The following is a 14,468-nucleotide window of genomic DNA, read 5'->3' on the forward strand; positions in this document are numbered from 1 at the left end:
TCTGACGACCGCGCGAGCGTCGGATGAGCTTTCCTTCTGATGGACGATCAAGAGTCCCGCTGTGATGGCTGCATAAATGGACGATTCAAGAATACTCCTGTTTACATATTGGGTGCGTTATGCAAAGGTACCCTCCATCGCCTGATGTCGCGCCAACGGAACTAATCGGTGAGAGCTTCGTGGCTTGAATATATGTTGTCATGAACAGCCGTCATCTGCTTGTCTAGACATAGCACCAACAGCCGTGCAATCGCCGCGGTAAAGTAGATTGGATCAGCTAGTCCATTATTGTGCGGCCATGAAGCCACACGAGGCTCTTACGAGCACTTGTACATCTTCCTTACGCGAGTCAATCCATCCGATGTGGATGCTGGAATCACAAGCCGATGACAGGCTTGTAGACTCTCCACGCATGTCTCTGGTAGAGCATGCTCGCCGTGAGTATCATCACTCATGCAGCGGCATAGGCAGTGCGGCCCCAGGGAGCGGTCTGTTACGTGGGTAGTCGAGGACGAGTTCAGCTAATGAATGTTGGTCCTCGAGTGCGTCTTCATCATTGCCTTTGTTGCCTGTCTAGGAGTAATGGCTTGCCCGACGACAAACGCTAGAATGGGGGCCTTTTAGTACAGCTTCAACATATATAAAAGCACATGATTCTTGGAGACCCACAAAGTTCGTAATCCACGAGGGAAGATGATACGGATAGATATGTGACGCTGACATCCGCAGTGTTGCTATGGCATTCAACGTCGAGAAGAAGAGTCCTTAAGTACGCCTGACATGAATTTATGAGGATATAGACCGTAGTCACCCAGACAGATGTTCTTTGCTCAGCTTCACTCTGTAAACGCGAAGCGATCACATGAGTTGTGGTGTCAAGTAGCAGATCTGAGATCTGACACGGCTCATTACCAGCTCCTGAGATTGGTACTATTTACATGAGGATGATTCATGGATCATACAGTAGCTGTTGTCTCCTATGGTGGCACCATATTGAACATATGCTTCATTGGAAAAAGTTCAGCGTCGGTGGCTGAGCTTATAAACAGCTTGTGCCCTCCTTCGCTGGGAGATATTCAGGCATTCCTCAAACTGTAGTCTTGTCAAGTATGTCTATGGCTCCAATTCATCAATCCGGGGGATTTTTTTCGCATCGTGTAGTTACGAGTGCTGAGACAAGTGTAAATTGTCAGCCAGCCGGCAGGAGCGTGAACGGATGAGTAAGTTACCGGCGTTCCCGATGATCTATACGTACTGGAAAACAGTTGGCTCCTGGATCTCCGCTGCCACCCCTCCAGCTGCATCTGAGAGACGCGTTCAGTACCAGCAGGTTGATCGCACTACGTCTCGCGCTATGACTGCTGCAAGCCCCCCACTCCTAAGCCCAGTGCAGACCTCGCCGACTCCTTCCCCGATATCCCGAATACCAGACGATCTTTTGCACGAGGTCTTTCACTTGGTCGCTGCCGAAGCGTTCTTCACGAGCGACAGACCGAGTCGTCTCGGAAGTATCGCATGTGTCGCCATATCGCACGTTTGCCGGTATTGGCGCGAACTCGCTCTCGCCTCCCCGCTTCTATGGTCGTACATCCAGCTCACTCCGGCGCTTTCCCGCATTTCAACGGTCCGCGAGCTACTTGGCCGCTCAGGCGATGCGCCCCTCCTCGTGAGAATGCAGGGTCCCCGGTCGGTATGGGAGTCTGCGGAGGGCCTTGTCCAGATGGCGCGGATCCTGGCCGTACACTCGCACCGATTCGTCGAGTTCTACGCAACCTCGTTCCTCCCTGAGCCTATGAGGGACGTCATCTCCCAATTCAGCTGTCCTGCCCCGCATCTGAAGAGCCTAAGCATACACCCGGGCTCATTTGTCTGGCTGCCGGCTCCATTTCTCGGGTGGATGCCTATGGTGAGGCATGTCTCGGCCACGCAGATGGCGATGCCGTGGCTCCCCTACAAGGACATGGTCGAGCTGGAACTCTCGGACCAGCGTGCACCGCTACTTGAAGACCTCCTATGGACTCTACGGCACTCGCCGTCACTCAAGGTCCTGTCAGTGTTCCTGTCCGGGGCGCTCGTCCCTCGCAGCGCAGTTGAAGTGGATGAAACATCCGTAGTCATATTGCCAAATCTACAACGGCTCTCGTTGGGGTCGCTGCACTCCATCAGTGACACACTCACTTTGTTATCACATATCGCGTTCACTGTCACTACGGAAGTCAACCTGCGATTTCACGGCCGGTATCGATCTCCTCTCGACCTCGGACAATTCTGCCCATCGCTACAACATATCGCGCACAGGGTGACGCAATGCTTCGTACAGTTCCTCAATACTCACCAGTCACGGAGCGCGGTACTGAAGTCAGATGACGGCCATATGGCGCTCGAATGGCAATGGAGGGAGGATGAGGACGACGATGGGCGTCTGGACAGCGTTGCGCTCGCGGCAATTCCGTTCCCTGCGATCAAATCCCTGATTCTCCAGGTGTACAACTTCGACGCGCGTCGTGAGGAGTGGTACGGCATTCTGTGTCGACTTCCCGAGATCACCTACCTGGAGCTCGACTTCCGTCTGGTCACTGCCGCCACGATTGTGGCTTTCTTTCATTCCCTCTCCAGATGTCCTAACGACGAGGAAACTGTGTGTCCGAAGCTCGAGCACCTTGTCATCCTACGCGCTGGAAGTGCCTCGAATCCTGTGTGGATGGCGCTCAAAGTTGCCCTGTCGTTGCGCGTATCGCTTGAAGCGCCGCGTTTGAAGATGTTGGAGGTCATGGTTGAGGAGAAGCACTTCTCTGACGTAGAGGATACCCTATCAAGTCTGCAGGACGATGCTGTATTAAATGTATATGTGTATAATCGGAAGAGCCTCGAATGACTTCTGCCCCTTCGAATGTGCTACTCATACAGCTACTCTTTGATCTGATCAGAGCTTGGGTGTGCGGACTCTGTATGCAGGTTGTTCCATTCGGACGAATTCGCGCACGCCGCTGAGCCAGGAGGGCTGAACTTGAACAGTTTCCTTTCGTGGATCGAGGTGTTTACTCCGAATCCGCCCGAGGTCGGCACCAACCAATACAGTTTGTTTCATTTCATCGTCTTCTTACCTCCTCCCTCGAGTCTCTTGCCGTACACATTCAGCTCCTCGCCATGGGTCAGGCAGCCTCCTCAACATCCACACCCACATCATGTCCCGTGCCACACGCATCGCAGCCTGCAGCATGCCCCATCCAGCACGAGACACGCGCATCCACCTCGTCCGCACCCGCGCAGTGCCCAATAAGCCACGACCCCGCACCCACACAATGCCCGATCAGCCATGAGAACGACGGCCTCAATCCGCTGAATCAGATGCCTACGCTCTCACAGGCACCCGCTGCGCATCAGCAAGTTGCGCTGCCCACTGCACGCTCGGTGTCCTCTATCCCTCGCGACGACGAAGTGAAATGGGAGTATCCTTCGCCGCAGCAGTTCTACAATGCGCTCGTGCGGAAAGGTTGGGAGACCCCCGAGGAGCACGTCGAGACGATGGTGCAAATCCACAACTTCCTGAACGAGCAGGCATGGAATGAGATCCTGAGGTGGGAAAGGAAGGAGAACCCGTGCGCGTCCCATCATTTCTCTGGTTAGCTGTGCTTACTGACCACGGACGAATCAAGAGGTGAGGACCCACAACTTGCAAAGTTCAAGGGCCGGCCAGGCGAACTCTCGCCGAAGGCTCGCTTCTGGCTATTCGCAGGATGGCTCCTACCATCGAGATTCAAGTGCGGCTTCGTGTTTATTCGCTTTTCACTGTGTCTCATCGCGTTCTGTGACAGCACGGAGCCACCTTTTGACCGACATGACTGGATTGTCCGTCGGAGAAAAACGGGCGAGGAAGTACGTTATGTGATCGACTACTACTCCGCCCCTCCAGAGCCAGACGGCTCTCCGGTATTTTCACTAGACGTCCGTCCCGCACTGGACAGCGTCGGCAGCGTGAAGCAGAGGATTGCTGCTGCTACGGAGGATGTGTGGTCATCCTTTAAGGACGATAGCCCGGCCGGCGTTACCAGAAGTGCATGATGTCGCCGTGCTCCGCCGGGCGCACCTGCTTCGCATCACCCCCCCTCAGCCTGTGATTCACTTCCACGGCCGCAACTATAGAGATCGCCTCGACAAAAACTATCTTATAGCATGGATGTCTTAGATAGGTCTTCAGCATCCTGTAATGTCATTACATACCATCCACGACGCTATGATCATGAATGACAAATATACTAGTACTTTGGATTGTTATGTGTATGAGTGGTGTGAATTATGTCTAGAGGTCCGCACTCGCAGGCAGTCTCAGGAGCAAAGCAATATGCGCAACGTTTTAATATATCACGCCTAGCGTAGATAGGACTAGAGGTATGCACGAGCAGATCGGCGTGCCATCTAGGTAAGTAGATCAATAGAGAGATCTCGGAGGTGGAGTCTAGACATACCTCGACAATCTTCCAGCCTCCTGTGACCTCGTTGTCCAGTTCCTCCTCCACCCGAGTGACCACAGCAGCATAGTGACACTGCTCAACCCTGTTTTCCGCGCCCACGATGATCTCCCGCGTCTTGACATTGCGGAAGAGTAGCATCTCCTGGGTTGCGAACGTCACGACGAAGACAGGTACATCGTTTTCCAAGATCTTGCCGGCAGAAATCTGTGTCACATCCGTAAACTACCACATCGTGTCACAAGAGGAAGAAAGTCGACGTACATCAACCTGCCGAATATCCAAGATTTTGCTGTCACTGATCAGGCCTTGGCGTAGGTATTGCTCCATCGTGGCCCATAGAACATTGTAAGTCTGAGACCATGCGTCAGGGTAAACGTATGTGTAATCAAAGAAATATACGGACCGCCTCCCCACACCACGCCTTTAAAGCCTCCTGATCAGCACTAAGGTATGCGTCAACGACTTCTGGCACGATGTACTCCCGGAGCTCGCGCTCGAAACCCTCCATGGAGAACGTTGGATCCATCAATTTCATGAAGCGGATGACCTGCGCGTGCTCCGTCTCGTCGAACCAGCCCCCGATCGTCTGCGTGACCGACCGCATCGATGAGACAACGGGGTTCTCCGACTCGTCATATGCTTGTCGCAAGTTCACGAACGAACGGAGGAGCGGGTTCGTCTCCTTCAGCCGCTCCCACTTCTCGCGCCGCGGCGAGTCCTTGTGCAGGACCATCGCTTGACCCGCTCTATGTGCATGTCTCAGGTCACGCAGACCGCAGGAGGATGTCGGCATACGTACTCTGGGTCGGCCTTCACAGCGCGAGAAGTACCTGTTATGCTGTCCTTCCCGAGCTTGGCCAAGCGCGTTTGCCTCCGCTTCCGCCGCGCCTCCTTCTCCTCAAAGCCTGCATGCTTTGCACTTCCACTGTCATCCAGGGCATCTACGACGGTCTCGGAGAGAACTTTATACGCTGCCGTATTCCGTATTGGCTCTGTCGTGGAAGCGATAGTAGATGACACGGCGGCCGAGGCACGAGATATCTAACAAGATGTGAGACTGGGCGACACGGGAGTAAAGGCTGGACTACATACCGCACGGGCAAGCTCGCTCTCCTCCATAGTCTTGAGAGCTTCTGAGACGGCGTCGCCGACCTTGACACCCGTTTTGCGGAGCTCCTCTGCTGCCGCTCGAAGTCGCGGGTTCTCTTTGATGCTCGATGTCAACTATCAGGAGAGGACATTCAGCAAATGCGCCTGAGGGATACTTCGTAGGACTCAACGCACTCTCGCTCGCTCATAAGCTGCCCGAGCCTTCCGCATGGCTTCTGAGTCCTGCAGCTTGTCCACGTCGCCCTGAAGCTGCTTAACATTGTCTTGCAGCTCCCGGTTTTTTCTCAGCTCTTCCCTGAGAACCTCAACAAAAGTCTGGAACGGTGACTTTGGCATCTCATTTTGCCGCCGCGATGACGAGTGGAAGGATGCAGCAAGAGGACGTGAGACAGCAGGACGGGCCCGGAGGGAGTGCGGGCGTAGTGCATTGCGAGTGCAGAGCAATGCACGGATTTGCGCCGGCGCAGCAGAGGTAACTACGGCACTTCGAAGATGGCGGGGCAGCATGGTGGGCCGGGTATCGTCGAGATGGAGGAGAACGTCGAGCACAGCGGCGAAACGGTCCTCGGCGACACTCAGAGTCTGATCTCACTGGCAGCCATTGCCAGTGAGCGCTTGTCAAATTCATGCGGCACGTGGTCCAGATCTTGGTCTCGATCTGCGCGAGGTTAAGGTTGACCAACTTACGCAAGAGACTGATGTAGATTGCGAGAGGTAAATGTACCACCTTGAGAGCATCATCTTGAACTACATCTACAATTTAATGTGACCTTTGCCTTAAGAGTGTAATGCGGACTGCCATTGAGGGCTACCAGGGACTTCGAGGTACACGCGAAGATACACAATTTACAAGTCCTTCGATTTCACTCTTCTTTCATTCCGCAGGCGCAAGAGCCATCATGCTGAAGTGCATACTTGTGGTCTGCGCGAGGTAAACTTCCTGCACATACTTGGCTACGTCCTACAAATCGGCGGATTAACATCTGGCCAAGGGTCTCGCGCATACGCATACCTCCAGCAAGTGCGCGGATTCTCCTCTGTCAATAGGTCCAATCCTGCGCCCATCGAGCTCCAAGAGTCGGGGAAGGTCCTGAGAAACGATGTCCGAGCGCGGTGGGTTCGGTGCGTGGACGAAGCAAGTGAAGTGCAGGTTGACACGCTCATCTGCTGAAGGAGTGGCTGTCTGCCCTGCAGAAGCTACTTCAGAGTGAATGCTCGCGAACAACGGGGTCGTTTCAAGAATTCTAGCACGCTCCTCTGGGGTTTTATCTGTAGATTATGCTTGGAAGTACATATACCGCACGCAAACATGCGCAGTGTATACCTTTGCATTCCTCGATGAACAAGGCCAAAGGGCTGTCTGGAGCAAGTGTGACATTGGTCTGTAACATAAAGGATTTGAAGTGGTTAAATTCTCGCTTTTTCGCGAGTGGTCAGACAAGAGACTTACGTTGGCCAGCGCGTGCAAAAGACCTATGGTTCCGCAAGCATTGCCAATCTAGCGTCGTGCCAGTAATGCTTACGGCACTGCGATCGGATCAACTGTTTAATCTTACTGTTTGCTTGATCCAAAAGATAGTGGGATCAACGGGACGTTGTCCCTCAGTCTCAATGCGTTCGTCCTCCTGCTTCGCCCTCGCGTCGACCGAGTCTGTGATGGGGAACAGCAAGATCACTGCCTTCACCGGCTGAGGGACCATTGCGAGAAGCTGAGAAACATCGGGATTAGAAACGGCCACAACGCTGACAACAAGATAAAAACAAATTTGCCATACATACCTCCGGGTCCAAACCGTATACATCAACGAATTGATCCTGAGATTCTACAAGCCCAGCCTTTTGAGCCCACTGGTGTACAAAACGGACGTTATGCAGTGAGTACAAGTAGACGGACAGATAGACTTCGCATCTGCTCACCGCATTCAGAACCTATAGAGTCATGGTTCAAGAATAAATGTTTGATCACATTCCGTGTGAGTGCAAATCAAGAAACAGGATATGCGGCGCTACGGACGTCAGGATTGCTCTCAAGCGGGATCCACCGCATCGCACACATCTTTGTACTTTCGGATCTCGAGACTAAAACCTTTGCAAACTGTGAGATGCAAAATAGTGGCAGAGGACACTATGTGGTTGAATTGAAGCAGCTGCGGCGGGTATGACCTCACGTCGACGCTCTAGAGACGCCCGTGCCATAGTGTTGAGCATACTACTAATAATGAGAGTAGTAGGTACAATGTCAGCGCATTACTGTAACTGCGCGTGATAATACACTGCACAGATGTGAAGATGTGTATGCTACATAATGTTGCTTCTCCGTCGTGCGCTAATACAATCCGAACCGGCCCTCTATGAATTAGACTTCTGCTATTGAGCCTCTGGCACTGAGTTTTCTGGCGTCTCTACATCTTGCTCATAGTTCTCGACCTTCATGTCATTCAATCCAAGCTCCTCGTTTTGTTCCCAGGTGCGGTCGTAAACCTCGATTGTCATATTCGGATCGGGATCAGGAGCGTATAGGTTCTGCAAGTATGAATTTGCCAAAGGATCGTCGAGGATGATGGTGAATGGCTGTTCAACATTCTTTAGCTGTAATAAAATCAAGTCAGTTTGAGCATCCCGAGACGGGCAGAAGACGACGTACCGCCTTCAGCTTCTTCAAGAAATTCTCGAACGCGTTATCGCCTGTATGCGAGTCGCTCGCCCGGAAGACCTTCTCCGAAAGCTCCTCATGAACCTGGTCGAGGATACCCTCTAGAGTTGTAAACCGACCGCCCAACGTGCCTGGCTCAAGCACCAGTTCAATTTCAGGGATAGATAGGCCACTGGTATCGCTCTGCACAGAATCAGGCACAGTTCATTGGCTATTGCAGATTATCAATGCACCTTAAGAATGTCACGGCTGAGGTCCTCGCTGTCCTCGACTCTTAACGTGATCCGCTTTCCCTGCAGCGAGATCGCCGCTCCTGATTTTACTTCGTTGTCGCGGTAGCCGCACTTGTCACAATTTGTCGACATGATCAAGATATCCTGTGGGTACAACGTGAGTCTCGTTCATATAGGCGAGAGGAGGGCGGCATACCTTGAAATAAGGAATGTTGACTTTCTTAACCAACGTATCGAGTGGGTAGCCACAGCTGGAGCATGTTCCGGGGAACCTGTAGATCTCCTCATTTTCCCCTTCGAGACCTCCACCAATCTGTTCCTGATCGCTTGTAGGCTTTGGAGCTTCTGGCTCGTCAGGATTGACGAGCCCGAGCGCGATATTCTGCTCGCGCGTGCGGTGATACATGCGCATATTCCACTTTGGGTCCGCCATACTCCCAAGAAATTCGATGAATGAGTTGCCCGAAGGATCGTCTAGTCGCAACGTGAACGGCTTCATGGGCGTATCCTTCTCTAACGCCTTCTGTACCAGTGGCTCTTTTGACTCGACTTCCTCATCTTCATTATCCGCCAGGATCTCTCTGAACCCGTCAATGATAGTTTGGATCTTGGTGAATGCAGCCTCGTTCTCGATCCGGCGGAGGGGCTGGTCCGCGCTAAGATCTGCGACAACATCGCGAATCAACCCCTCGATCGTGGTTAACTGACCTTTTCCAGCGGGAATTGTGAGTTCGAACTCAGGGATCTCAATTGTGCACGTTGATGATTTGACGAGCTGGCGGTTTAAGTCCTCGCGAAGGAGGGCACGGACAGTATATACGGTGCCGTCGGCTGGATGTCGTTTCGGTAAAATGATAGTATGGACTGTGATTGGAATACTCACGCCGGATCGCTCCCGCGGATTGGATCTCATTGTTGGACCAGCCGCAACTCTCGCAGCGGAAAGACATGACCACAACCTCCCGGAAATACGGGATAGAGGTCAAGAGAAGTCTGGTAACTCCCTATCCTGAAAGGTCAGCAGGTACTCCATCCCTTTGGCAATAGGAACATACCTGTTCACCGCACTTCATGCATAGCGAATCGATCTCCTGCACCGGCCTATCATCGTCAAGCTCAACGGTCCTTGTCTCAAGTACAGGCTGCTCCGGCAGCTTGTCCGTCGTATCTGCGATGGTCCCAATGGTAGGGAATAAATTTTGGCTGGCCATGAGATCAATATCACAAGTTATTGATCCGTTGCAGCAGAGTCGGCGAGAGCGAGAACGCAGGGGAGAAATACAGAGCGGGCATTTAGATGGACTCTGCGCCAGTACTTTCTTGACTGGTCGATCGTGATCGGGTCACGTGTGGCGCATCGCGGCCACGGGCGCCAACTGGCAGGGTCGCGTTTGGCGCGCAAGTTGTTGTCTTCATCAAGTCGCTCATCTCCTGTTTACCGTTCAGCCGCGCTCTCACGCAAATTACAATGTTCTCGAGCTTTTCATATCCGTCGAATGTCAACAGCGGCGGATCCCAGGATGCACGACATGGGTTTCCTCACTCCCACTCCCATCCGGCGCACCAGGGCTCATTCAGCGTTGCAGGCATGTCCAATTCTGCGGCTGCGTGTATCTCATCTGACAGACAAAATCTCAGGTGCCAGCTCGCTTGGTTTAGGCTCCCCTCTTGGAGAGAGCTTATCACAATCAAGGAGCCATTATCAACCGGGGTACCTAATGGTGAGCGCGCCACCGTATTCCTTGCAGCAAACAGCGTTCACAGCGGTGCCCTGTCTTATTGTGTAGTCCGTCGCACAAAGTAACGTAAGCTGCGGTCGTTGCTCACATGTTATTTTCTCAAGTGTAGAGCTTTCAGCATGGTAGCCAGCGTCATGAGGAAGCACCGTTGGTTCAAACAAAAGCGAAACTGAGCCATTCCCTCGCTGGCGGGGCGTCGGACTTTGGTATGGACTCTATGTTTGAAAGCTCAAGGTGCGCCATGGCTTTATGCTGACGTCCTTGCTGTTGATGACGGCGTATAGTCGGCAGAGGCCACGACAGCAGCTGGCAGACGAAGACGCTCCTCCGATGAATTCGATCAATGACATTGTCAATGAAGTATATTCCACCCCTTCGCGATACTCGCCAAAGGTGCGATTGACCCGGGTCCTGGCGAAGCGCAATTTAACAAGTGTACTAGGACTCGGTCATGGACGCCTCGACGAGCCGGGTGTCTCTCTATCGTTCAGCGCACCCTTCCACACCAAGAGCACCAGCACCAACAGCTCATTCTACGGCCACGCCTCTCAATATCGTCGTGTTTGGCTATCCTCCGGACAAATATAGCGTGACGGTGGAGTATTTCCGCTCAATTGGCGAAACGACGGAGGCAGTGCAGAACCAGGACATCTCAAATTGTTTCCGGATCGGCTATGTTAATCCCGCTGAGGCTATGCGCGCTGTGCGTAAAAACGGGGATGTCTTGAACGGTTCTTGGATGATTGGTGTGAAGTGGGCGGTAAGTGGCCCTCTATAATTTGTTCCATAGTGGTGGCTCATCAACGTTAAAACGTAGGATATCGCTCAAGCGGAAGCTGTTTTGGGACCCTCCATCATCCGGTCGCTGCAGTCACCCGAATTCAGCACATTTAGTCCCGACACCAGCTTATCCGCTGCTGCTTCAGGTGGATTCCCATCAAGTTCTCGCATGGATATTGACGAGCCTGGCGGGCGCTCGCCACCATCAACTCCAACCCCGACTGTCGGCCAGCCCATCCGTTTGGCACCATCCACCGCCGCATTCCGCAAATCAGGAATAGCAGTGGATGGTATGCCACAGAACGTTCCGGCTAGCATGCTCAATGCATTGCCTTCTCCGGGCGTCGTGCCTTCTCCGAGCAAGGGAATGCTGGAACAGGTGTCGGATCTGATTTTCGGCTGGTGAGAGCTTAGGGGACTGCACGGGATGCTACAGTTGTATGTCGGACAGGCTTATCCATCCATTCCTTCTTGGACGCTTCGAGTGGGATCTCCGTGTGTTGGACTTGAGCGCCTCGGAGTAAATGTGGGATCTTGAGATCGATGGGACGATCCCCACATCTTAAAACGGTACTCTCTGCCAGTGAAGCTCGAATACATCCCGCGAGGGCTAACTTTGTAAGTTGCTTGCAACGTCGTACTGCAGTGTTCATCCAAAGAAACTCGAATACATTGGCGATATTGTACCCTCTACCGTCTGCCGCTGACTAGAACCTCCTCTGGCAGATCAGATAGTGGGTGTCTACTCTTGCTATTCCTTAGACATGTATTGGCTCCATCTAACAAGACAAGCAGGACAACGATGTCTGCAATTAAGGAACGGAAACTCGCTATTGATGAAGTGCTCTCAGCGGACGTCATCGCAGACTTGAAGCTCAACAACGACGCATCTCGTCTCGTGTACTGTGTGCACCCTCACTATAAGTCTGGTGATCATTCAACGTCTGCCCTATGGCTTGCAGACACGGCAACCGCAGGCAGCGCGCGAAAACTCACGTCGGGTGTCTTCAATGACCAGTCCCCACGTTTTCATCTGACCTCTTCGCGAATCTACTTTCTATCCGATCGTCACCACCTGGGTGGCTCTTCTCATATCTATAGCATTCCCCTCGATGCGACACCCGACACGACACCAGAACGTGGAGCCGATTTGGAGGACGCAGAGGCCGTCTCAGCGTTTTCCATCTCTCCTGACGGAAACAGCCTCGCGTTCATTAGCCAGTTACGATCAAGCGACACGGGCGCAAAGGAACTCATCTCTATTTGGAGAGAGAAGAAAGATCTAGCTTGCCTGCGTCTTCTCCATTTACAGACCAAACAGTAAGCTGATCCAGCGTTTCACCATCCTCTACGCCTGTTGATGCGAGGAGACAGCATCCGCACCTTGGTGTCGGGAGATGCGCACGTGGATTCGTTCTCTTGGAGTCCGGATAGCTCATCTATCCTCTATCGCCTTCGCACTCATGCAGATCTGGAAAGCACCGCTTTTCCGGTCACTGAAGAAATAGTGACCATCGCAACGGGAGGAATTATAGGCGATACATTCAAGCACCCTCACTTGCCGGGCAGTGCGACTATCTGGAGAGAGAATGGAGATTTCGTCTTTCTGCAGAACACATCCTCCCGTCTCTTATCTTCGCGGTCTGTCTGGCAACGAAAGTCGTCGTCGAGCCCTGTTTATCTTGCATATGGAGATGAAGATGACGTCCTTAACATCGTCCATCTTGCATCAGACTCGCGCTACGCCGTGAAAGTTGCGACCGGCCTCGATTCAAAACTGGACGTATTCGATGCAGATCACAAGTCGTTTACAGCGTTCGAGACTTTAGATGAGGACATATCAAGCTGGGACATCAAGTACGTGGATGGTCGCTACATATATGTTGCTGTCCGCAGTTCGGGAGTGAAGGGCGATCCTCCTGATGTCTGGTCAGGCAAAACAGAGCATGGAAGGAGAGGACTCCTGACCAAGAAGTTATCTTCCCATCATACCTGGCTATCTCATGATAGGGCGCCGTACAGCGGACCCTTCTACTGGAGTGGGGTCGACGGGCACAGTCTGCAGGGTGTGATGTCTCACCCGAGAGGCATTGAACCTAAGAACATGCCCACTGTAATTGTCCCGCACGGCGGACCAACGGCGTAGGTGTTTCCTTGTGGGGCTCGCCTGCACATTCTGATTGTACTTCTCTGGGGTCGCAGCCGTGATACATTAAGCCTATCATTCGGTGAGTCTGTTCGCTTGTAGTGCTAAGTGGCACCACATCTGATTACCGCATAGAGGATTGGAGCTGGCGACAACTGCTAGCATCTCATGGCTATCTCGTTCTGTCTCCAAACTATCGTGGTAGTAAGTACGCCAGCTGGTAGATGGCACGTGGTCTACATATTGCATCAACAGGTATAGGGCGCGGGGATGCGTTCGTGAAGCCCGCGAACGGTACCGTCGGCACGCTGGATTGGGATGATATTCAAACCATGATTGACGAGGGCGTCGGTCGCGGTCTGGTCGATCCGCAGAAGCTCGCTATCGCGGGCTACAGTCAAGGTGGTTTCCTCGCCGCGTGGGGTTGCACCCGACCCAACAACATCTTCAAAGCTGGGGTGATTGGCGCAGGTGTCACGGATTGGGGTATATTGACGGCAACTTCGGACCTGCCTGACATAGAGGTCTGTTTCTGTCGAGTGTTCCCTAAGCTGGGCTAAATTATTGACGGCTGCTTGACTGTAGGCTGCAATAGGCGGCGCGGCACCATGGGACCCAAGGGAGCCGGTATACCGAAACGGCAGTCCCATCAAAGATTGCAAGAATGTCCGCACGCCACTTCTCTTGTTACATGGAAAAGAAGACAAACGAGTGCCACTGACGCAGGCGATTGCCTTCGTTCGTGGCGTTGCACGTGAAGCACCGGACAGCTTGGATCCGCTCCTGGTGATCTACCCCCGCGAGGACCATGATTTTAAGGAGCGTGCTAATGCTGAGGATGTTCTTCGACGACTAGTTAGACATCTAGATGCACACTTAAAGTAGTCTCGCATGCTATCATGGAGCTCCCTGCAGTCCGCTGCGACGCTGCTATAAAGCCACACTTGATGTACTACTAGATTTATTTGGAATAAAGTGCCCCTCCCAGGATTGTGACGGGTTGATCGCAGTGCTACCGTAGCCAATATCCCGCGACATAGGTTCTTATCGTAAGCAATTCGGATTGTTGACACTTATCCCACTGGACATTCCATGGGTCATGTTCGGATATCCTTAATATGCGCTTCCATGCGCACTACGGCATAGTATCTGATGGAGCAAGCTAAGGCCAGGTGTCTATTGATCAACAATGGGGCATTGCCATAGTCTCTGCGACTGTCTGCCGTGCGTGATTAGCTCTGCGTCCGATAGGCTGGAGAGGCTTGAGCGGGTTAGATAAGACACTAGTATTTGCTCACAAACGAGATCTGGCGTCAGTTGAAACACTGTGTGGCC

The 14,468-nt window shown here is 52.8% G+C and overlaps 7 protein-coding genes across 7 annotated transcripts; 4 read left to right on the plus strand and 3 right to left on the minus strand.

Annotated features, from left to right (window-relative positions):
- Positions 1–1,240: 1,240 nt before the first annotated feature.
- Positions 1,241–3,005, plus strand: POSPLADRAFT_1137667 (hypothetical protein; the record flags this gene model as incomplete). The annotated part of the gene is made up of 2 exons (XM_024484819.1): positions 1,241–2,816; positions 2,956–3,005. The coding sequence occupies 2 exons, from the start codon at positions 1,241–1,243 to the stop codon at positions 3,003–3,005; spliced, it is 1,626 nt and encodes a 541-aa protein (XP_024341032.1).
- Positions 3,006–3,113: 108 nt separating this feature from the next.
- Positions 3,114–4,229, plus strand: POSPLADRAFT_1168427 (hypothetical protein). The gene is made up of 3 exons (XM_024488009.1): positions 3,114–3,599; positions 3,657–3,761; positions 3,816–4,229. The coding sequence occupies exons 1-3, from the start codon at positions 3,148–3,150 to the stop codon at positions 4,060–4,062; spliced, it is 804 nt and encodes a 267-aa protein (XP_024341033.1). The 5' UTR covers positions 3,114–3,147; the 3' UTR covers positions 4,063–4,229.
- POSPLADRAFT_1073819 (hypothetical protein) lies at positions 4,209–6,143 on the minus strand. Its single transcript, XM_024482643.1, has 7 exons — positions 5,757–6,143; positions 5,565–5,696; positions 5,272–5,513; positions 4,876–5,218; positions 4,734–4,823; positions 4,467–4,676; positions 4,209–4,416 (listed from the first exon to the last, which is right to left on the minus strand). The coding sequence occupies exons 1-7, from the start codon at positions 6,087–6,089 to the stop codon at positions 4,384–4,386; spliced, it is 1,383 nt and encodes a 460-aa protein (XP_024341034.1). The 5' UTR covers positions 6,090–6,143; the 3' UTR covers positions 4,209–4,383.
- A 313-nt stretch (positions 6,144–6,456) lies between these two features.
- On the minus strand, positions 6,457–7,638 carry POSPLADRAFT_1137656 (hypothetical protein; the record flags this gene model as incomplete). Its single annotated transcript, XM_024484817.1, has 8 exons — positions 6,457–6,504; positions 6,533–6,565; positions 6,595–6,851; positions 6,907–6,964; positions 7,033–7,080; positions 7,139–7,291; positions 7,362–7,430; positions 7,597–7,638. The coding sequence occupies 8 exons, from the start codon at positions 7,636–7,638 to the stop codon at positions 6,457–6,459; spliced, it is 708 nt and encodes a 235-aa protein (XP_024341035.1).
- Positions 7,639–7,949: 311 nt separating this feature from the next.
- POSPLADRAFT_1137136 (hypothetical protein) lies at positions 7,950–9,679 on the minus strand (the record flags this gene model as incomplete). Its single annotated transcript, XM_024484760.1, has 6 exons — positions 7,950–8,171; positions 8,227–8,336; positions 8,904–9,131; positions 9,177–9,299; positions 9,352–9,472; positions 9,524–9,679. 6 exons carry the CDS (start codon positions 9,677–9,679, stop codon positions 7,950–7,952), a joined length of 960 nt encoding a protein of 319 aa, XP_024341036.1.
- Positions 9,680–10,081: 402 nt separating this feature from the next.
- POSPLADRAFT_1168434 (hypothetical protein) lies at positions 10,082–11,397 on the plus strand. The gene is made up of 6 exons (XM_024488010.1): positions 10,082–10,189; positions 10,256–10,273; positions 10,317–10,441; positions 10,501–10,655; positions 10,726–10,967; positions 11,025–11,397. Exons 1-6 carry the CDS (start codon positions 10,187–10,189, stop codon positions 11,391–11,393), a joined length of 912 nt encoding a protein of 303 aa, XP_024341037.1. The 5' UTR covers positions 10,082–10,186; the 3' UTR covers positions 11,394–11,397.
- A 392-nt stretch (positions 11,398–11,789) lies between these two features.
- POSPLADRAFT_1054861 (hypothetical protein) lies at positions 11,790–14,018 on the plus strand (the record flags this gene model as incomplete). The annotated part of the gene is made up of 6 exons (XM_024480568.1): positions 11,790–12,307; positions 12,362–13,129; positions 13,190–13,215; positions 13,269–13,337; positions 13,389–13,657; positions 13,719–14,018. 6 exons carry the CDS (start codon positions 11,790–11,792, stop codon positions 14,016–14,018), a joined length of 1,950 nt encoding a protein of 649 aa, XP_024341038.1.
- Between the last annotated feature and the right edge of the window lie 450 nt (positions 14,019–14,468).

This window comes from Postia placenta (assembly GCF_002117355.1).
Source record: "Postia placenta MAD-698-R-SB12 unplaced genomic scaffold POSPLAscaffold_4, whole genome shotgun sequence".
Classification (NCBI taxonomy): Eukaryota; Fungi; Basidiomycota; class Agaricomycetes; order Polyporales; family Adustoporiaceae; genus Rhodonia; species Rhodonia placenta.

Bases quoted from the DNA above. Each gene is read 5' to 3' on its own strand.
- POSPLADRAFT_1168427 (XM_024488009.1), top strand. From the start codon at position 3,148: ATGGGTCAGGCAGCCTCCTCAACATCCACACCCACATCATGTCCCGTG. The intron at 3,600-3,656 runs GTGCGCGTCCCA...GGACGAATCAAG, and splicing joins TGGGAAAGGAAGGAGAACCC to AGGTGAGGACCCACAACTTG. The intron at 3,762-3,815 runs GTGCGGCTTCGT...GTTCTGTGACAG, and splicing joins CTCCTACCATCGAGATTCAA to CACGGAGCCACCTTTTGACC.
- POSPLADRAFT_1073819 (XM_024482643.1), bottom strand. From the start codon at position 6,089: ATGCTGCCCCGCCATCTTCGAAGTGCCGTAGTTACCTCTGCTGCGCCG. The intron at 5,697-5,756 runs GTGCGTTGAGTC...CTCTCCTGATAG, and splicing joins CAGCTTATGAGCGAGCGAGA to TTGACATCGAGCATCAAAGA. The intron at 5,514-5,564 runs GTATGTAGTCCA...ACATCTTGTTAG, and splicing joins AGAGCGAGCTTGCCCGTGCG to ATATCTCGTGCCTCGGCCGC.
- POSPLADRAFT_1168434 (XM_024488010.1), top strand. The intron at 10,442-10,500 runs GTGCGCCATGGC...TAGTCGGCAGAG, and splicing joins TCTATGTTTGAAAGCTCAAG to GCCACGACAGCAGCTGGCAG. The intron at 10,656-10,725 runs GTCATGGACGCC...CAAGAGCACCAG, and splicing joins AACAAGTGTACTAGGACTCG to CACCAACAGCTCATTCTACG.